At 38.0% G+C, this 22,807-nt stretch overlaps 1 protein-coding gene across 2 annotated transcripts in view; it reads right to left on the bottom strand.

The window, feature by feature from the left end:
- spg (dedicator of cytokinesis spg) overlaps window positions 1-22,807 on the bottom strand; it is an 869,351-nt gene that overhangs the window by 88,983 nt on the left and 757,561 nt on the right. For both annotated transcript variants that reach the window (XM_090390789.1, XM_090390790.1), the window contains one exon: window positions 12,944-13,167. In XM_090390789.1, the coding sequence (XP_090246915.1) occupies window positions 12,944-13,167 (224 nt within the window). The remainder of the gene's footprint in view (window positions 1-12,943; window positions 13,168-22,807) is intronic.

Here is a 22,807-nt window from a genome sequence, read left to right as displayed (position 1 = left end):
AGTTCGTAAGGATAGCAAATGAACCAAAAAGAATCCCAGGAATTCTTTCAATGTGTAGCCAGCAAAAATAAAAGAATGATTATGGAAGGATGACAGTGATCGGAGAAAATGGATGGCATAAGAACAACTGCTGCAGAAGATATAGTTGAGATATTTAATGAGCAGTTCATAAAGGTCTTTCATTCTTGTGAATGTGACATTATGGAGCGTTTAAGAGTAATTGATGATGAGGAGAAGAGACTGACTGTAAGTGAGCAAGGGTCATATGGGGAATTGAGCAAACTTTATGTTAATAAGGCTGTGGAACTTGATAATATATTACCATGTATTTTGAAGGAATGTGCCAAGGAATTGGCAACTGTCTTGACATATTTGTTTAATATGAGTCTTGCACTGCATCAAGTTCCAAAGGAGTGGAAGGAAGGTAAGATTGTGCTGCTTTGTAAGTGAGGTAAAAGAACTCAAGCATCAAATTATAAGCCGATCTGTGTGTCAGTTGTTGTGGTTAAAGTGTTGGAGAAGCTGGTGAGAACGAAGATCCAGAATTGGGTTGACAACAATAGTATTATTGTTGTTAATCCAATAAGGGTGTGGGATGTGGATGTGGGAGATGGATACAGAGTAGTATACTTAGATTTTGCAAAGGCTTTTGATAGATTACTGCATGATAAGTTGATAGTCAAACTAGAGCAGATGTGGTTGGATATTAGACTAGTGCATTGAATTGGAGGTTGGCTATCTGATAGCATCAGCAAGTTTTGTATGGGGGGGCAATATCCTTGAAAAGGAAAGTTACTGGTGGTGTGCCTTGGGGAATTGAGCAAACTAGATGTTAATAAGGCTGTAGAACTCGATAATATATGACCATGTATTTTGATGGAATGTGCCAAAGAATTGGCATCTGCCTTGACATATTTGTTTGATGTCTTGCACTACATCAAGTTCAAAAGAACTCATGCATCAAATTATAGGCTTATCTGTGTGTCAGTTGATGTGGTTAAAATAATAATATTAGGGCCACTGCTTTTTAAACTATATGTTAATGATATTGGGGAAGTTTTGAATGGGGATATTCAGTTGTTTGAGATGATGCAAAGTTGGGATGAACCATGAGGTGTAGAGCAGATGTTGTGGCCTTACAAGAAGACTTGAATATATTGGGTGAATGGACACAGGAGTGGGGATACCAGTTCAATGTTGGTTCTGAAATCTGGGAAACAAAGAGGGGATGTAGAATTTATGCTTGGTGGTGAAGGAAACAGATCTTGGGGGTGATGGTGGAGAAGGATCTAAAATTTAGAGGACACATTGTCAAAATTGTGAGGACAACACAAAGAATTCTGAGAATGATGTGAAGGACACTGACTTATAGAAGTAAGGAAATTCTTGTTCCATTGTATCAAACTCTGATTAGGCCACACATAGACTGCTGTACACAGATTTGGTCACCTGGATTTCAAAAGGACGAAGAGATGTTGTAAAGGGGCCAGAGGTGACTAAGGTAGTTTCTGATCTCTGGAATGTTGAATGAGGAAAGGTTGAGAAGATGCAATTTACAGAGTCTAGTGGATAGGAGGAAGAGGGGTGACATGATAGAGATGTACAAGTTGGTAAGAGATTGTTACAGGATCAATGTTGGCGAGGTTTTAAAGAAAATGTTGGGAGATCAGGGGAGAACCAGGGGTCATCTCTGGAAGCTGTATAAGGAGGGTATGAACAGGGGTCATCTCTGGAAACTGTATAAGGAGGGTATGAACAGGGGAGTGAGAAGCAGGTTTTTTGCATGCAGTATTGTGAATGATTGAAAAGCCTTGCCTGAGAGTATGGTGTCTGTAGAGAATTTGAATGTGTTTAAGGCATGGCATGATGAGCTGTGTTATGACAAAGGACCTCTTAGATGAGTCTTTGACTCCATGGGGTGTCTTAGGGTAATAATAATAATAATAATAAAACTTTTGGTTTTATTTCCCTTTTTATTCATGGATACTATGAGTTCTACTCCAATCATCCAGAATTCAACCTTTTGATCCGGCCAAGAAGACTGCATGGTTAGCTAGAAACAGGCTGATGGTGGTAGTATCCTGGTATAGGTATTGTTCCTATGAACATCACTAGGCTGTCCCATCCAACTGAACATACCTGAACCACTAACTCTTACTGTGGGATTGTTTCGAAACAGGTAATGCCTTATATGGAGACGAGGACCAATGGATCTAAATGGGATATCATCTAAACAAGATGATATCCCGTATCACAAGGCTCACATTATGCAAGCATGGCTCAAAGAGCATATTCTAGCATTTCATGTGTTTCTCCTGGCTGCTTAACTGTCCTGATTTGAAGCCTTTTGAACACTTGTGAGATCATATGGAATGCAGCATCTGTCATTTGATGCTAGTGCCACACTGGGTAGCTGACCTCCAGAACAACCTTCCATGCTCTAGTGGGATCAATGCCAAGAGGGGATGGAAGTGGGTACATCAGCTAAAGAAGGCCAACACACTATTAGGTAAGTGGTAAGAATGTTTTGGCTCATGAGTGTAAAAAAGATAAATAAATAATTATTTTTTTTACTTAATATAGAAACCCTGCTTTACAGAATAAGCATGGAATATTTTCAAGTCACTTCAAGCATTCAATAAGCAGGTAGATAACTTGACAGTGAACAATGAAATTTATCTTCCAATCTAAAGACAACCACAACTACCCACACTCATGGAGGGATCTGAACCCACAGCCTATTGGTTTGAGAGTAGACAATCTCATAACCTGACTAACCAGGCTGCCAAATTGCTCCTCATATTGCACTCTTGCTATCCTTACAAGTAAGGTATCATCCTGTCTTGCTCATAATCTTCATAAAACCGATTATGAACTCTCATTTCATGCTGCCTGTATAATATTTCCTTCTTCTGGAGTGCATGTTTAACCTCTTCATTCTCCATTTCACACCTACCTTATTTAACCTTCTGAGTATGTATGTCTTGTGAACGAGATGAGAAGTATGAAAGATGAGATTAGGAGAATGGAAGAGATGTATGCAAGATGAATCAGAGTAGGAGTGAGAGAAAGTTTTGGGAATGATAGAAGAGGAGAGAACAGAAGCAGTAGGAGAGAGGGAATGAGAGAGAGAGGTTTGGGAATGATAGAAGAGGAGAGAACAGAAGCAGTAGGAGAGAGGGAATGAGAGAGAGAGGTTTGGGAATGATATAAGAGGAGAGTATAGAAGCAGTAGAAGAGAGGGAATGAGAGAGAGAGAGAGAGAGGCTTGGGAATGATAGAAGAGGAGAGTATAGAAACAGTTGAAGAGAGGGTATGAGAGAGAGTTATGTGAATGATAGAAGAGAAGAGAATAGGATAAGTAGAAGAGAGGGAATAAGAGAGGTATGGGAATGATAGAAGAGGAGAGAAGAGGATAAGTGGAAGCGAGGGAATGAGAGAGTTATGGGAATGATTAGAAGAGGAAAGAATGGAAGCAGTAGGAGAGAGGGGAATGGTAAGAGGTGTAATGTATGGTGACTCAATGATCCGTGGTGTGCAACATAGGATGCGTGAGGAGTGTTTGCCTGGAGAAATGATAGAAAGCCTGGCTATGGCAATTAAGAGGGGGTGAAAGGGTGGATGAGATGATTGTGATGGTGGGCACAAATGACGCAATGTAAACTGGGCAGTGAGAGATATGAGATTCTTGCTTGAGGTAGTACAAAAGAAGACGCAGAGAGGAAAGATAGTGTGCATGTTGCCTAGGTATGATAGTAACGAGCTGTGCAGAAGAGCAGTAATATTGAATAACATAATAACTAGAATGTGTCGGAGGAGAAGATTGGAATATTATTATTATTATTACGGGAAACTCCAAGGAGTTGACAGACTCATCGCGGGAGGCCCTAACATCATGTCAAGAACAACTATTCGACATTCACACAGTATCTATCATACCTCGCCTTGAACTCATTCACAGTCATGGCACCCACAACAGACTCTGGCAGCTTATTCCACTCATTCACCACTCTCCAAGTAAAAAACCTAGCTCTAAAACCCTTGCTAACCACATTCTTGCCCAGCTTCCATATATGGCCCCTAGTCCTCCCACCACCAGTCCTATTCTCAAAAATATCTTCCGAATTAATCTTGTAGGAACCCTTCAGTAATTTGAATGTCTCAATCATACACCCCTTTTCTGCCTATCAACCAATTTCTGCAACCCACAAATCTTCAAGCTGTTCTCATAAGGTTCATTCCATAGACCTGTTATCATCTTGGTCACTCGTCACTGGATCCTCTCCACCTCCTCCCCTTCAAGAAGAAACCCTGGCGCCCATATCTGGGCACAGTAGTCTAGATGGGGATCTTATCAAGGCTTGATACAGAGGAACAATAACCTGTTTGTCTCTGCTTGCTAAAGTATTTTTCAACAACCAAGTGATTTTGATGAGCTGATTTAGCCACTTTTGCGATGTGCCCCCCTAAACTTCAACTCCCTATCTGCCAACACTCCCAAATCCCTGGCCTCGTCAATCACCTGGAGTACGGTTCCACCAATGTGGTATACTGCTGCTAATCTTTTCACCCCAAAATGCATAACCTTACATTTTGCCATGTTAAATTGACATCCATTCTTCTTAGTCCAGTCCTCCAAACTATCCAAATCATCTTGCAAAATTTTGACACCCTTTTCACTCACTATTGCTCTACCCAACTTTGCATCATCAGCAAACAAGTGAACACTCACTCTCAGATCCTTTCCTATATCATTAATGAACAAATTGAAAAGTAGTGATCCAAGAACAGAACCCTGTGGCACACCACTAGTCACAGGCCGTCTTTTGGACTCTACTCCTGAATAAACCACTCTCTGATATCTCTCCAACAACCACCCTCCTATCCATCTCACCAACCCTATATCCATCCCCATATGCTGCAGTTTACTGATTAGAATTCCATGTAGTATCCTGTCAAAGGCCTTTGCAAGGTCCAGTAGAATCACTGTAAACCCATTACCCTTATCCAGTTCAGCCTTCACTGTGTTATAAAACGTGAGCAAGTTAATGAGGCATGATCTACCCTTCACAAAACCATGTTTTATACAGTATGCCATTTTCATCTATCCAATCCTGTATTTTTCTCTTGACTAATTTCTCCAAGACCTTGACAACGATTCCTGATATGCTAATCGGTCGGTAATTTATGACAGCAGTCTTTGAACCCCCTTTATGCAGTGGAACTATTTTACCCTCTTTCCACCCCCTCGGGACTAACCCAGACCAGAGACTCAAATTAAACAAAATGGTCAACGGCACTGACACAATTCTTTAGCTGCTTCACGTACGACACGAGCTGGTATACCATCCAATCCCACAGTATTGATATTGAGGTTTTGTAATAGACTATTCACCCACTTCATTCACCACAATTTCGTATAATCTATTGGTTCATTCATTCCTGCAATGTCACCACCTGGATGTTATACTCTTGCAAAGTGCTCGCTCAGTAACTCAACTATCTCAACTGATTCAGTTACCTCCCTACCATCGGCATTCTTTAAAATCAATCTGCCATATACATTTTTTCTTTTACTTGCAACATATCGAAAAAACTGTTTAGGATTCTCTTTAGCCTGCATGGCCAACGTTCTTTCGTAATCCTTTTTTGCTTTTCTTACCACACTCGTTACCCTTCTAGCCTGCATTTTATACCATTCATGTGCCTGCCGGTCACCTTTCTCCTTAAATTCCCACCATAATTGTTTATTTTTTTTGCAGCTCAAGCTTAATGGTGTTATTTATCCATTTAACCCTTACTTGATTTATTATTGACTCTAGGTATACAGTCAGCCATTGCCTCATGCAAACACTTCTTAATCGCCTCCCATGCACTATCAACATCGCCCTTGCAGTTTTACATGCCATGGCACTGAACCAATCAAACTCCTAAGTTTGTCATACTTACCAGCCCGATAATTCCACATGTACCCTGTCTTAAATGTAAATTCCACATCTTTAGCCACCTCCCAAGTCAAGACCCTATGATCACTTTCAGCAATTGGTGGCAACATGGTCATATTCGTTACAGCAATGTAACGAATATGACCACGAAAATTACAAAATTCTCAGATGCAATTACTAGGTCAAGCACTCTCTGACCCCTAGTATTTTCCATTACATGCTGTCGCAGATAGTTATCCCTTAATAACCACATAAAATCCAATTCCTTCCTCCCATGTGTCCTCTCCTCCTTCCAATCAATGTTACCATAGTTGAAATCTCCCATAATAATTACCCTCCTTCCACTCATTTCTTCTATTTGCTTTGCATACTATCTCAACCATCTATTCCATCATCTGGTCTATAGCAGCACCCAACTGTATATTCTGTTCTGCTAGCTTCAATCTCATACCAAATAGCCTCAAATGTGCTCTTTTTTTCTATTCTGCAGTTCGCTCATCAGCTATCATCAATAACACTCCTCCCCACTTGATTCTCCATCACTCCTGAACACACCATACCCCTCACATTCAATCGCACTAGCGATATCATCTTCTGTCAACCATGTTTCACTAATGCCAATAACCTGTGGCCTAGAAGTACTAACTAAGGCCTAAAATTCTTCCTTTTTGTTCCTAATACTTCTGGCATTAGTATAGATGAAAGGCAGAAGCCCATTTGTCCCATCCCTAATTTGATTCCTTATACTAACTATCCCATTCTGATTTGTTGTCTTTCGTACTCGCTCAGGCATATTACACACATTCATACGCTCAACTGTCTCCCTAAAGTCTGCATATCTACTCCCCCCCTTTAATAACTCCAGTTTCCCTGATTCAACAACACCTTTTCCAGTCTCCATATACCAAATCCATTCAAATGTAAACCATCCATCTTAAATAAATCCTTTCGCCCATCGAGCTCACTCCACACATCCACAAATTCCACACCACTCCTCCTGCATAATTCACGCATAAAGTCATTAACAATTATGGCCCTCCTTCTATACTCTTCACTGTCATACCGTGACAACAGCTCACATTCCTAACTCTCTCACTCTTCTCTTTTGCTACCTCAAGCAATTCCTTCAAATCCTCTCTCATAGCCATTTTGTCTCCTTTCAAATCATTTGTACCTGCTACTACTATCAATTCTTTCACCCGCTGCTTTTGTATTCTAATTGACTCACTTACATCCTTAACGTTCGCACCAAGTTGGTACGATTTTGTTAAACTCTCAACTATCACACCTCTTACTAAAGAATCTCCATACAACACTCACGCTTTCATTTTGTTTACACTCATACTCTTATTTTTCCTATCATACATTTGCTGTTTATTAGTCGGTACGCTCGGTAAACATTTTTGCCAGTGCTCCAGCTAAATTTTTATTTATTTTTTATTATTTGACACCTCCAGGGAGTCTAAGAACTCATCGAGGGAGGGCACCTACTCTACAACTCTGTCTCCACTGCTCAATCCACCAAATGACTGGAACTACACCAACGCCATCTACCGCCGACCACCATCGCTAGTATTTCCACGGACACTCACAAACATCCATGCCCAAGGCGGGATTCGACCCTGCAGCCTTTTGGCTGGAGAGCGGATATGCCAACCACTCGGACAGCCAGGCCGGCTACATATGTAGATGCTTGGAAGACATTTGAGGTCAGAGAGGAACTGTATGCGAGAGACTGCTTGCATTTGAATGAGGAAGGATGTAGGCATCTGGAGAGATTGCTGTTCTGAACGAGTCAGTGTGTAATGCAGGGAAACTAGAATGCCCAAGGTGGATGGTAGCAGCAGTGGCCTCTTGTGTGAAAGGGTACTTGGGAGAATGGGGACAAATATCAGCTAATGCTGAGTCCAGTGGAGTCTAGAGGGGATAATGCTGGGTATAGAAATAGTGGCATTTTTATGCTTTATACTAATGCCAGGAGTATCTGGAATAAAGGAGAGGAATTGGTGGCACTGATAGCATCAGCCTGGCCAAAGATTATTGGGATCACTGAGACGTGGTTGACAGAACACAATATAATAACAGGAATAGAAGTACAGCATATTTCGGCAGGATAGGAAGGGAAAGCGTAGTGGTGGAGTATTGCTTATGATAAGTGACGACTTATGTCCTCTAAGAGTGGAGGCTATGGAAGGCAGTGACACTAATGATTTTGAAAGCAGCAAAGGTTGGTCGATTGGTAGAGCCTCTGCTACTAATGGCTCACAAAAATTTAAGCAAATTTGAGCACGGTTAGTTGGAAGGGGGATCAATCGTTCGATGTTGTTGGCACACTCTCCTTCAATGAGTCTTTGGACTCCCTGGAGGTGTCACATAATAATAATATGGTGTGAGGCAGAGATAAGTAAGACAGGATATTTAGTGGGGTGCTACTATAAACCAAGGAGCACAGAGAGTGGGAATCAAGAGATGTTTCGACAGTTGAGCTTGGCAAGTGCAAGAAGAATGATTGTTATGGGAGATTTTAACTACAGTATATAAATTGGGGAGAGGAAGATGCATGTAGCAATAAAGGAATGGAATTTCTAGAATTCTTGAGGGACAAATGTCTTAGGCAACATTGCAACATGCATGTAGCAATAAGGGAATGGAATTTCTAGAATTCTTGAGGGACATATGTCTTAGACAACATGTAATAGAGGGAACAAGAGGTTCAAGAGTTTTGGATTTGTTCATAGCATCAGAAGAGTTGATAATAACTGAGATGACATCTCTCCCACCAGTTGGAGAGAGTGGCCATGTGGTTTTGACTTGGAAGATGAATAGACATGCAGCAGTTTCAAAGAGACGGGAACATATGTGGAATTATAAGGCAGGTGATTATAATAGTCTTAGACATCAACTTGGGGAAGTTTCATGGAGGGAGGAATTTGAAGGCCGGGATATCATTAGTGCTTGAGAAATTGTGAAGGAATATTTGTTAGCAGCAATAGTAAGCTGTATTCCACAAGTGAAGAAGAGGACACAATTTGGTGTAAAGTGGATGACAAACAATATTAAACAGGAAAATATGAAAAAGAGGCTATGGAAGAGATACAAGGAGACAGGTGAAGAGCAGATGCATGAAGAATATAAGACACAGGCCAGGAGAGTGACTAGTATGGTAAGGAAGGCGAAACTGGAATATGAGAAGAGATTGGCCCTAAGAAAATCCTAGGGATTTTTTTAGCTATGTGGCCAGTAGGAGGAGAAATGATTGTGGAAGAATGACACTGTGGGATAAAAATAGGAATAGAGTGACTGATGCACAGGACTTAGTGGATTGTTCAATGAACACTTTATTGGTGTATTTCATCCTGTAGGAGTAAATTTTAATACTAGAGGGATAGGGCAAGTTCGAGGTTTAGAGGAGAGCGTGTTCCAAATATTGAGTACTCTGGATGTCATTAAAGCTGTGGGACTGGGTTGTATTTCACCACAAGTTTTGAGAGAATGTGCTAAGGAACTGACAACTCCTTTGACTTAGCTTTTCAATGAAAGTCTGGCTACAGAAAAGGTGCCCAGGGAATGGAAGGAAGGTAAGACAGTGCCATTTCATAAGGGCAGTAGCAGACTGGAAGTGTCTAATTATAGGCCAGTTTGTGTGTCATCAGTAGTTGTTAAGATCTTGGAGAAATTAGTAAGGGACCGTATACAAAAGATGAGGGTAATGTTATCTGTGAGAGTCAACATGAATTTGTGTGGGGGTGCTCTTGTTTTAGTAATATATTAGCTTTTTATAATAAAGTTACAAGAGCAGTAGATGAGGGAAAGGCATATACTGCCATTTTCTTGGATTTAGCGAAGGCATTTGATAGGGTGCAACATGATAAGCTGATATTGAAGTTGCAGCACATGGGTTTGAATGTCAGGTTGGTCAACTGGATTCAGGATTGGCTGTCTAATAGATATCAGAGAGTTGTGTATGATGGGGCAGTTTCAAGGATGCAGGGTATTACAAGTGGGGTCCCACTGGGCTCAGTACTGGGACCTATATTTTTTAACCTTTATGTCAATGACATTGTCAGTGGATTGCAGAGGGATATTCAGTTCTTTGCAGATGATGTGAAGCTGGGAAGGGTTATTAGTAATAGTGCAGATGGGGTAGTCCTGCAAGAGGATTTGAATAAGCTAGACAGATGGGCAAATGAATGGGGGGGTGCCAGTTTAATGCAGAAAAATGTAAAGTCTTGAGGTTTGGGACACATTGAAGGGATGCTGCATACCTATTGGAGAAGCAATACTGGAGGAAGTAGGTGAGACCTGGGGTTGAGGATTGATAGAAACCTGAAATTCAGGGGACATATTGCAAAGGTGGTGAAGTAACACAGAGGATTGCTGCAATAATGAGAAGGACGCTTACTTGCAGAGATAAAAGAGTTATCATTCCGTTGTATAAGACCCTGATCAGACCACACTTAGACTGTTGTTCTCAGATTTGGTCCCCAGGATTTGAAGGGGATAAATTAACTGTGAAAAGGTACAAAGGCGGATAACAAAGACACTTTCAGGACTGTACAATGTTAGTTATGAGGATTGGCTGAGGGAATGTCAGCTGCAGAGTTTGGTGAATAGAAGGAGAAGTGATATGATTGAGACTTTTTAACTGTTGCCCTATTGCTAGAATACAGGGTTGACACTGGGGAATTCTTTCGCTTGGTTGAACAGCGGGAAGGAGCGATGACAAGGGACCATCCCTGGAAGTTACGAAAGGAAACTGTGAGCAAGAGGGTGAGGAGTGGTTTCTTTGCATGGAGGGTAGTTGAACCGTGAAATGCATTGTCTGATAGAGTGGTGAGTGAGAACAGCCAATGAATTTAAGGAGTGATATGATAGAGTTTGTGTTTCCTAGGAGGGACCTCCCACGATGAGTCTTTTGACTCCCTGGATGCCTAAATAATAATAAAAATAATAATTGTTTGCCAAGTTTAATATATTTCTAAGATTTTTTAATAGCCTCTAGAACATTTTGCCACTTTCCTGACATTTATCTTTTAAATTCTTACCAAAGTCTTCTGAAAACTTTTATTTAGCTCCTTTTACACATTGTGTTGCTTTCTGAGATTTTTCCCTTTAAAAAATCTCAGAAACATGCTGATTTACTTATTAAAACCTCGCAGTATGCTTTCTTCTTTTTATTATTTTTTTGTGACTGCCCTCTTTAACTTCCTGAGTCCACCATGGAATTTTGATTTTTCTATCCTTATAGACAAGTTCACCACAGCTTTCCTGGCTGAATCAACCAATGTTTTATTCCGAGTTTGTAAATGAGTCTCCAAGTTTAATTTTTTTCTTGAATAGTATATGTATATTTGAGTCTACAGTTCATATCTGAAAGCAGCTTGACTTTGATTCTGTTTAAAACTTTCTTACATACTTTTCAATGTGATATTGAAAATTCAATATAATACTGTAAATATCTTTATGCTTGAAAGAAGCATTGGCTATTCTCAGTCCATATAGCTTACATAACTGGAAGGGAATCTCACCATCCACTACAATTATCAATGTAATTAGAATCAGTATCAACTGTGACATTTGCCAGCCTGGTTGGCCTAATAGTTAGCATACTCGCTCTCCAACTAACAGGTCGCAGATTCGAATCCTACCATGGGCATGAATGTTTGTGATTATCTTTAAGTGGGAAATGAATTTCATCGCCCGATGTGAGACTACTGAGCCCTGCTTATTGGAGGCATGAAGTGGTTTGAAAAGTTCTATGTTTGGTCTCTAGAGCAAGACTTCTTCTGGACTATGTAAAAATAAATAAAACATTACAAATATATATATATATATATATATATATATATATATATAATTGATAAAAATGGCAAAAAAAAAAAAAATCCTTAGCTTATCCAAGGTGCAAAAGGTACTATAGAGTTATATTAACTTTTAGTGGTTGGGAACCACACATAAAAAATTCAAATTCCTCCAAAATAACTGTTATATCACATTTCTTTAGATTGCCAAGTATGTCTTGTAGCTGGTTAAAGAGCATTATTTCTTATCACATCTGAATCTTCAGTAGGAATAGCACCAAATTTGAGTTTTGAATTTAGCAGTTTGTAACTTTTCATTAATGCAGTTATATCCAAGCATTACTATAATTTCTATTAAGTCCTATATCTTGCTGATGTTATCCACACATCCAGAGTATGTGAATTCAGCATCAATGTTGTGTGTGTGTGTGTGTTATTTTCCTGTCCACTCTGCTGGGCAAGAATCTCCAACTTGTAATAGTGAAATTCTTTGGTAAGGACATTATGTGAAAAAAGTCTAGATTCAGAGTTGTAATGTTCCAGAAAAGTTTCACTATGTTTGTGGAAGAATAACTGTTTCTTTGTTTGTTTCATGACTCAAGAAACTCAGCCCTCCTAATCACAGACATGGAGCAGTAACTTATCTCTCATTTCCTTTTAGCTTTAGCCACCTAAACCATTTGTCACTGATATCAGTTAAATTCTAGTGATGCTTCCAGAAGGTGGAGTCCAGGTGTCTGTGATGACTTCTGCTAGAATACCTAATATCAGCCAATAGCTGATTTTAGGTATCTTGTGCATCAGTCTACTTGAGTCAGACAGCCAAGGTAAACATATACGCTACTTTTACTTAGTAAAGAAAACAATATCAAATTTTATGCTAACCTTGACAAAGCCTCATTACACCAGATGCTATTACAATCACCTATTATTATACCTAAATATGACAAAATTACTAAATGTTTCAGATCAAGGAAATTTACCGTAGCAAATTTTGCATAATAGCAACATGTTCTTTTGGTATCCCTATTCTGTAGTGAGAGTCAACTCTAGAAAGAGAAATCTAATAATTAATGTTTCATTTTTCAAAATTAATTTAGAACAGAAAAATTATAAATATTTTGTAATAACTGTTTTATTCCCTCACATATATGAAGGATATTTAGGTTGGCTGTTTATATTTACTAAATCACTTACTTTACAATGGATGGTCTCCTATATTCGACAGTTTCATTTATTGGAGGTGGTGGCAAGTCACCTCTTCTACTTCCAGAAAGACGAGCAGTTAGGTTTGGAGAATCAGTCTCTCGAATAGATTGCTTCATAACTGAAAAGCGATCAACTAGGTGTCGATGCAGTGGTAATACCTCTTGTGGTGCAAGTCTACCATGAAGGGAAAGACCACCTTCTAAAATTTGCACCTATTCAGGTTAACAATATTGGTTATTTAAACCAATTGGTTATATAATATTCAACAAGAATAATAAATCTTTATAATAATTAAAATTCCTTTTAAAATATACCCTATTAGGAAGAGTTATATGTCTCAAATAGTCAACAGGAGTTCAATAAGGTTGTGCATAATTGTTTGGAGAATATTTCATTTATGTGTGAATCATTCCAAGAACAAGAAGTAAATAAATAACGAAAACAGTTAAAAGCAACACTTATTTCCTGGAAAATATAAAATATAACTTATTACATTAATTTTTGCTAATAGAATGGCCCATTACGCTATGCGTATTATTTTGTTAAAAAAAATATCGATTAGAAATTTATTTTTTATTAAATAAAAAATCTTCATCAGAACTGTTATCAAGACTAATTTTATAATATCAGTAGTCAAATTTTCATGTTCAAATTATATATGCACTTATTCCATTATTTTCTGATAAGGTATTTTTTTAACCCTCTAATTCTCATACATACTTCATATCTTGGTCTCTATTTTACTTTTTATACCTTGAGTTTTAGTCATCTTTTATATCTTGGGCTTTTATTCATTACTAGTTTATATCTTGGATTTTATTCCTTACATCTGTTTTTATTCATTACTTCTATATTTTGGATTTTTATTCATTATCTTTTTTTTTACCTTCTTACTTTTGTATTCTGAGTTTAATATCAAGGATTTGTAGGAAGTGCGATATTTTGTTAGACTACGAATCAACAAATGAGAAATAAGTAATCATTACTTCTCAATGAATTACCATGCCAGCATATAAGATGCACTTTTTTCCTTTGAAAATAGGGCTGAAAAACAGATTAGGTATTTGTTGAAAGTAGACTTACTTATTACTTTATATTTGAAATACTGTAAATTCATTATAATATTCAGTGATAAAGTTTTTTTCCTAAAAGATGTGTACAAAAAAGGGGGTGCATCTTATATGCTGGTAAATACGGTAAATTAATGTTAACTTACATTACACAGTTAAATCTGATTTCACACTGCTTCTACATAATTAGAAGAAATTCAAGCTACCAAAGCAGGGTGTTGATATTACCTCTTTTCATTAATGATTGAGTTTGTACGGTTAGCCTAGTGGCTATGCACTTCACAACCATATGCCTGGGGAAGGAGTGTCCTAGGTTCGATTCCCGTCAACGACGTGAGGAGCTTAAGGATATTCCTCAGCCATAGCCAAGTTAGCCGGTCTTGGGCGTGGACAGCAGGGGTTATTCATCCTGCAAGCAGGCAAACCGGCCCCGTGAACACACACATGGATCTACAGTCATAAATACTTAACCCCCCATGAGGGGGGGGGCTCAACTCATCCCAGTTGGGATGGGGGAGAAATAGGGAGGAAACTCCACACGAATAAAATAAAAATAAATTAATGATTGAAATAGATGCTATCATTTTGCTAATACTGTTTCAATCATATTTCAATCAAAAATCAAAGACTAAAAAGCTTCCTTACATATCTGTATATAAAAAATATAAATATTCCATGTTATTAAATGTTCCATTTTATCCAATCAGCATCTCATCACCAATTGACAAAATCAACTCACCATGGGTGAGTGGACATGTGTATTTGTTGACACCTGATTATCGTTATAATTTTCCTGATATGAACTCTCAATGGGTGTACAGAATACTATCATCACATAATTGTTATCTATAAGTGTTATTTTGCATAATAACTGGCGCTCTTGCTTGAATTTTAGTATACTATTGTTTATTTTTTGAAAGCTTGAAGTGTGTTTGCATGATTTTTGGTCTTAGGGAAATGTTACTAACTTTATTAATTGAAAATTTTGAATCTTGTCTTCTTTAAATGGAACACAATGGTGGTACTCACTAGGTCAAATCATGCAACTGAATGAGTGTTCGTAAAAATCAAGTGTGATTAGCAGTGTAGATTTTTCAAAAATGGTTTGATGCCATGAGTGTAATATGTATGCGTGGCGAAATGTAAGAGATGTGTTAATGTGGAGAGAATGAACAGCAAATGAGAGAAAGTATGGATTTGTAGGAAGTGCGATATTTCGTTAGACTATAAGTTAACCAGTGGCGTCATGTGCCCATTTCGGTTGGGTGTGTGTTGTCACAGTGTATGCAACCAGTGCTACAAAATTAACATCAGTTTGACTGTATGATTGCATTTTTGTTGATGTATGAAAGCTTAAGAGTGTATAGCACACAGTGCTCATCTTAATTAGTCTAATGCAATTAACTGTAACCAAATCTGCACAGAGTGGGAGACAATGTATTTGTTTTAAGATACTGTATATTCAAAAACAATAATGAAGGAGAGTACTATATTTGGTCAGTATATTTGAATTACTCAAAAGGTATAAAATTTGGAAGAGGAAGACAATGCTTACCTCCTTTGACTACATACTGTTTCCCATTGTAAATATGTGCAAAAAAGTTATAAATTTATTGAAAATTATATATTAAAAACTTGTCTATATTATATATAAAAACTTGCCTACCATGTCAGTTCACACTTCACACATGCAAAACAGATGAAATTCAGTAAACAAAAACAGCAACATGATAAATGACAACATTCAATTGGACTGGTTGACACAATAACCAATCACAGCCTCTAGGTACTATTCTCTCAGAGCTCACCTGCCTTGCCTTCTGAGCGGTTTAAAAACACTAGAACTCCAAGAATTTAACCTACTGCAGCATTTGTACATCTTTTCCATGGGCTCAAAGGTCTATGTATTTTGAATGCACACCCGGGCTATTAACATGAATGTGATGAAAAGTTGAAAAGTGTCCTCTTCATGAAGCATTAGTATATTGTGTTTACTTTTAGGAATCATGAGAAGTCTGGAAACAATTAAGGAAGTCTTTAATGGAAATAAATGCAAGAATATAATATTGGTGATATTGCTATTCGGTGAATGAGCACCACACACCTAGTACACCCTGAATATTTGCCCCTGGAGTTAACAAATACAAAACAGACTCAAGGAATGAAAGCTAGTATAAATGAAAGAAACAAAATGAAAGCTAATGAAAGGATGCAAAACTGTAAAGTGAAAGTAAGTATAAGGAAGTATAAATGAGGAAACAGAAATAAGGTTAAGTACAATTTCTGGGAAATTCCCATGCTACTCCTCTAAAACACTATTAATATAATTAACGACTATTTTAGCCTGTTTTTGTTTAGGCGTGTCCCTTATATTTAATACATTGGCTAACATAACTCAAAAGGGGTATATATATATAATTTAGGACATTACGGACGAGTGTAGAAGGCAATTATGGCAGAATAAAAAATGTTGAAAAATTATGTACATACCTTGATTTTGGTTTAAAGATGCCTTCTAAATCCAAGCTCTTGTGGAAGGGGTGGGGGAAAGAGAGGGAAAGAACATGGGGATGTACTTGGGACACGGGAAATAAGTTTGGGAACCCGGGTTACTATTAATAATATATATATATATAAATATATATATATATTATTTTGTTGTGGGGAGAGGGGGGGGAAGGAAGGGGAAGGGTATCCTTATGTGGAAACTGGGGCAAGGGTTTACGGGGTGTGGACCGTTTCGGTCATCGTCTGACCATCGTCGGAACTTTGTGGGAATGACTGTAGGGCTATGTCAAGGCTGCAAGATGTATCCAAATTTGGGCATTTGTTGTCGCTAAATGGCCAGAGGCGTGGCTTAATTTGTAAGTTTTGGAACGTCCAACATTCATAAATTAGGTAGGGGCGGTGGATGTTGATAGAATTACCATCACATTTTATGGCAATAGTTTCGGATATTCTAAGCATCGTTTCGTTTTCTTGTTTGTCAATGATTATGGCTTTGTCAATTTGGGCATGAGCTGCAATTTCAGTCTTCCCTGTATTCTGTGGTTTGTTTTTCTTTTTGATGTTGCGATGTTTTTTCGTGTTCAGATATTCTGGAATGGGAATATTGCAATCCCTGAAGTGCTCTTGTAGTCTAGTCCATAACGACCTAATTGTAGAGCCCGTGTAGGTGACATCACAGTCTTTTTGACAAGGAAATTTGTAGACTACGTTGTGGTGTTCGAATAATTCTTTATGAGTGAGAGATTTATAAGGTATTGCAGAATGAGAGGTAGAGAGACTACGGGAGTGACAGAGAGTGAAAATTTTGGAATGCAAGATTTGATGAAACAGTTATTCAAAATGAAAAAGGAAATGAAGAATATGTGGAGTGATATTAGACATTTAGTGGAAACGAATGAAAGTGTACAAAAGAAAAGAATGAAAGAACAAAGGGTAAATGAGGTTACAGGTAATTCAAGAATAGCAGTGTATGGAGATTCCATTATTGGAGGATTGGGGAGTCCATAAGGTCTGCTATCCAGGAGGGAGAATGAGCAAGATAATTCATGCATTGGATATGAGGAGAAAATGAGCAAGAGAATTAGAGAATTACAGCAATACATCCACAACTCAGAGAGTTACATCAAAAACTCTGGACATTTCGTAGAAAAGCTAAAAAACATCAAGATATCGGATAATGATCTTCTAGCCAGCTTAGATGTCACCTCTCTCTTTACAAACGTTCCCGTAGTAGAGGTCATTGACATCTTAAGTACCTTATTCCCACAAGATATAACCGTATTGTTTGCTCACTGCCTAAACTCCAATTATTTTTCTTGGAAAAATAAAATCTATCAACAGTTAACAGGCTTGGCAATGGGAAGCCCACTCTCACCTTCATGTGCTGACCTCTTTATGGAAGACTTAGAAAACAAAATCCTATCACAAATTTTTCCTAGACCTAAAATTTGGTTTAGATACATGAACGATATCTTCATCATATGGAACAACAACAAAGATGACATATATGATTTTCTCAAAAAGATCAACGCTTTCCATCATTCTATTAAATTCACTCTGGAACTTGAAAGAGAAAAACAACTTCCATTTTTAGACATCTTAATCAAAAAACAAACTGATGGCAGTTTAAATCTATCGGTCTACAGAAAACCGACCAATACAGGTCGCTACCTACATTTTAACTCCTCTCACCACATATCACATAAACTCAGCATTATACACATGTTAAAGAAAAGAGCTATTTGCATCTCAACGGACAACAAGACCCTTCAAGATGAGTTAAAATTTATTTCCAACAATCTGTACTTGAACGGCTATCCAAGAAGACTAGTCAATAAAATCCTTTTCTCTGAACCACCACAAAGAGAACAAGAAGAGATTCAATATATAAAAACGATAGCAATTCCGTATGTAAGTGGCATCTCCAACAAGCTCGCCAATCTCCTCAAACAACACAAAATAAGAGTAGCATTTCAACCTATAGATACTATTCGTAAACTACTAAGATCTCCAAAAGACAACCATCCTTTCTACAAATATGCTGGAGTCTATAATATTCCATGCTCATGTGGCTCTAATTACATCGGACAGACTTCGAGAAGCCTCGAAATCAGGCAAAAGGAGCACATTGGCTACGTCAAAAACAACAGACAGGACATTTCTGGGCTATTGTCTCATTTCTCCACAACTAACCATGTCATCGAGTGGGACAAAAGCTGTTCCCCCTACTTAGAGGAAGATTACCATTCAAGAATGTTCAAAGAAGCAGCCACAGTCGCCCGTTCTACTGTGAACCTTAACAGAAATCAAGGCCTAATACTGCCAGAGATATGGAAAACCCTAATCAGAGCCTTAAAAACGGAAGAAATGAACTTTCATACAAACTACAGAAGGTTCCTCAGCAATAGCTAGCTGATCTTGTACACGCGATACGTGTTTCACTCACGTTCGATACTATTTCATTTGTAATTATTCTAGTCAGTTTTTATTCTTGTCAGTTTTGCAGTTACGCATAATTGTGAGAGTGTTTAAACCTATATGTTAGTGCCCTGAAGAAACCAACAGATAAGTGTGGCGAAACTAGTTGGTCCAGTTAATTAATAAAATATTGATCAACACTTGATCGGTTAACCAAATATTATTATTTAGTATAGTGAAAAGGTTGTCGGTCTGTTGCTGAGGTATGACATTGATGAGTTGCGACAGAGAGCCAGAATCATGAATGGTATGCTAGCAGAGATGTGTGAGGAGAAGGGAGCACAGTTTGTGGATGTGTGGCATGTATTTGAGGGAAGAATAAAATTACATATATGTGATGGATTGCATTTGAATGGCTCTGGAGCGAGTCAACTGGAGAAACTGTTGCTAGATGGAAGTGCAGTGTGTGATGCAAAATCAGAAGCAATAGATGAAGTGAAAGATTAGGAGAGTGGTATTGAAGAGACAGAAGTGTTTGACAATTGAAACAGGAGTAGTGTGAGAGATGAGGAGAGAACAGCAAAGCAAGAGGAATAGGGAAACAGGAAAAGCCTGGGTGGACAGGGAGACATGGCATAGGAGAGTGGATGCTGGAAGTAGCAGAGAATGTATGTATGGGGATGATCAGCATAGAAATGGAATAGATTGGAATGTGAGTGGGATAGTTAGACTGGGCAGATTACCAGTCTCAACTGGTAATTACCACTTACCATATATGTGGTAAGTGGTAATAACGGTGATTGGGAAAGGGGAGATGTGGTGTGGTAGGACTGGTTATACACTAAAAGTGAACTGCTGTGTTTATTTACAAAGGACAGTAGCATCAGAAGTAAGGGATATGAAATGGTTTCACTTAGTGAGTTTATTCATCTCAAAATCATTGGAATAAGTGAAACATAGTTGAATGAAGATGACATCCTAACAGGAATAGAAATAGAAGGGTACAGTTTTTTTATGAGGATAGAAAGGACAAGAATTGGGGGGGGGGATGCTGCTAATGATAGCAGGGGAATTATGCATAAGGTAGACATGAAAGAGAGAAATAGTGGCAAAGGTTATAAGGCAGCGTGATGTGAGATGGAAGTTGACAGGAAGACATATTTAGTTGGATGTTGCTATAGGCCAGAGAATGTAGAGGGTAGTGAAAAGGCTGTGCTTACACTTTTTCCACAAGGCATGCAGGGCCCGAGATGCTAGGTGCCAATTTAAGGGCCCTTAAATTAGCTCTAATTTTTTTGGGCACCCCAGCACCTGTGCATAACTATGGCTCTGGGTGGCGATGAAGAAATGTATAAACAACTTAAGGTAGTGAACAAAGGAAGGGTGATTATTATCAGTGTTTTTTAATTATGGCAGTATAGGCTGGAATGAAGAGACAGCATTTGGAAATAAAGAAAATTAATTTTCTGAGTTCTTGAGAGACAACTATCTCAAGCAGCATGTAAAATTGTTCCAATGCATAAAGATGGTGATAAGGCTGTGGCTACAAATTATAAGTCAATATGTATATCTGGAGTTGTGGTGAATGTACTAGAGAGATTGGTGAGAACTACAATACAGAAATGGATTGATAACAACAGTATTCTCTGTGGTTGTCAGCATGGGTTTGTTAAAGTGAGATTATGTTTTAATAACTAATGTACTCGTATGAACTTTATTTATTTATGCATATGGCTTTGTGAAACTGACATGTGAAATGTACAATCACAATTTCCAGAAACAAATGATGAAAATCTTAACAATTTGTTCACTATATAAAAGGCACAAACTGCATTCCAAGTCTTCCTTTTTTTTAAAAAAAAGCAAAAGTAATGTGTTATAATCAAGTCAGAGAAAATTATCATCCTCTGCACAAATATGACAAGACTGCATGTTCTCTCAACGTATCACAACACAAATGTAGCTGCATCCAAGGATTTATTAGAGAGCAGTTGTGACTTTTGTGAAATCTTGATCCATTAGAGAAAACCCATTTCACTTTGCATCATCATCTTCTAGCACGAGGAGGAGTTCTGCTGATACTTTGATGAGGACTATGAGAGTGGCTATGAGAATAACATCTTCGTGGTGAACGGGATGACAAACATCTTGGACAAGGGAAATGCATGTACAGTGGTTCACTTAGATTTTGCAAAAGATTTTGATAGACTGCCACATGACATGCTATTAAATAAATCGAGATGGGATTGGATAACAGTTTTCTGAGTTGAATCAGTGTCTGGCTGTCAGATAGTTATCAGAATGTTGTATGTGGGAGTGCATATCCCGAAAGAGGAAGGTCAGCAGTGGTGTGCCACAAAGGTCAGTTATGGGACCATTATTATTCAATTCATATATTAATGATATTGGGTGGGATGGGATTAGATTTTGCAAAACTTTTGATAGACTATCACATAACAAGCTGTTAAATAAATTGAAATGGATTAGATTGGATAACAAACTTCTGAGCTGGATCGGCACCTGGCTGTCCAAAAGTTATCAGTCAGTTGTATATGGGAGTGCAGTATCCTGAAAGAAGGTCACTAGTAGTGTGACATAAAAGTCAGTTATTGGACCATTGTTGTTCAATTTGTATATTAATGATATTGGGATGGGTTTAATTCAGTGGCAGCCGATGGAAATTTTAAGTGAGGGGGGGGGTGCTGCATATACAAAATTTAAAAAAAAAAAAATTTCCTAATCAGTAACTAATTTATTAATAAATATATTTACATATTAAAAAATTACTTTATTAAAAATATTTCATCCTCACTACGAACAAACACCAATAATAAAAGTTTCGTATCTCACAGAAATAACGTACGCAAGCATATGATACATTGCCCAAACGAGCAGTGTTGGAATTGCTTGTCACGTGCAATGACAAACATAAACGAATATCGGCAAGTCTAGGTGCAATTGCCACGATAATTCTCACACTGCGCTTTAGATTGCAGTGCATTTGTTTCGTGTAACGATAATTGAAAAAATATAATTCTTTTCATATTTTCAACAGTGACACTCATCATAATTCAGCCTTGTATCTATAATAAATAAATAATTATATGTTATTTTAACAAAATAAAATAAGATTTACAAAAAATAATTCATCCTCATCACAAACATGCACCAATAATAAAAGTTTCGTATCTCACAGAAATAATGTGTGCAAGCATACGATACACTGCCCAAACGAGCAGTGTCAGAATCACTTGTAATGTGCAGTGAGAAGCGCAAACAAATATCGGCGAGTCTAGTTGCAATTGGCCAAATGTGATAATTCCGACACAGCGTTAGATCGCAGTGCATTTGTTTCGTAATCTAAAGCATTAATCGAACAATTCCAATTATTAACTATTCAATCAATGTCAAAACATAAGCTGTAACCTTTAACATGGTGTATTGCATTTATATACTGTTGTAAGCATTGTTATTATTTATAAACACAAACAAAATTTAATTTTTTCATTTTTTCCTTGGGGGTGCTACAGTGTCGCAGTGCTTATGCATGAGCCGCCACTGGTTTAATTGGTGATATGCAGCTGTTTGCAGATGATGCAAAATTGGGAAAGCAATGCAGATTTAAGCGGATGTAATAGCCTTACAGGAGGACTTGAATAGATTGCATGAATGCATGGATAAGTAGAACTACCAGTTCAATGTTGCATAGTGTAAGGTTTTGAAATTTGGTAAGCAATGATGGGATACAAAGTACACACTTGGTGGAGAAACTTTCAACAAGGCAGAGAAGATGAGAGATCTGGGAGTGATGGTGGAGAAGGGCCTGAAATTCAGCAGCCACATTGCACAAGTTGTG

The sequence above is a fragment of the Typopeltis vanoorti genome, chromosome 3 (genome assembly GCF_054136105.1).
Source record: "Typopeltis vanoorti isolate ZY-2024b chromosome 3, IOZ_Tvanoo_1.0, whole genome shotgun sequence".
Classification (NCBI taxonomy): domain Eukaryota; kingdom Metazoa; phylum Arthropoda; class Arachnida; order Uropygi; family Thelyphonidae; genus Typopeltis; species Typopeltis vanoorti.
The sequence above is the reverse complement of the archived record's forward strand: the minus strand, read 5'-3'. Positions and strand labels throughout refer to the sequence as shown.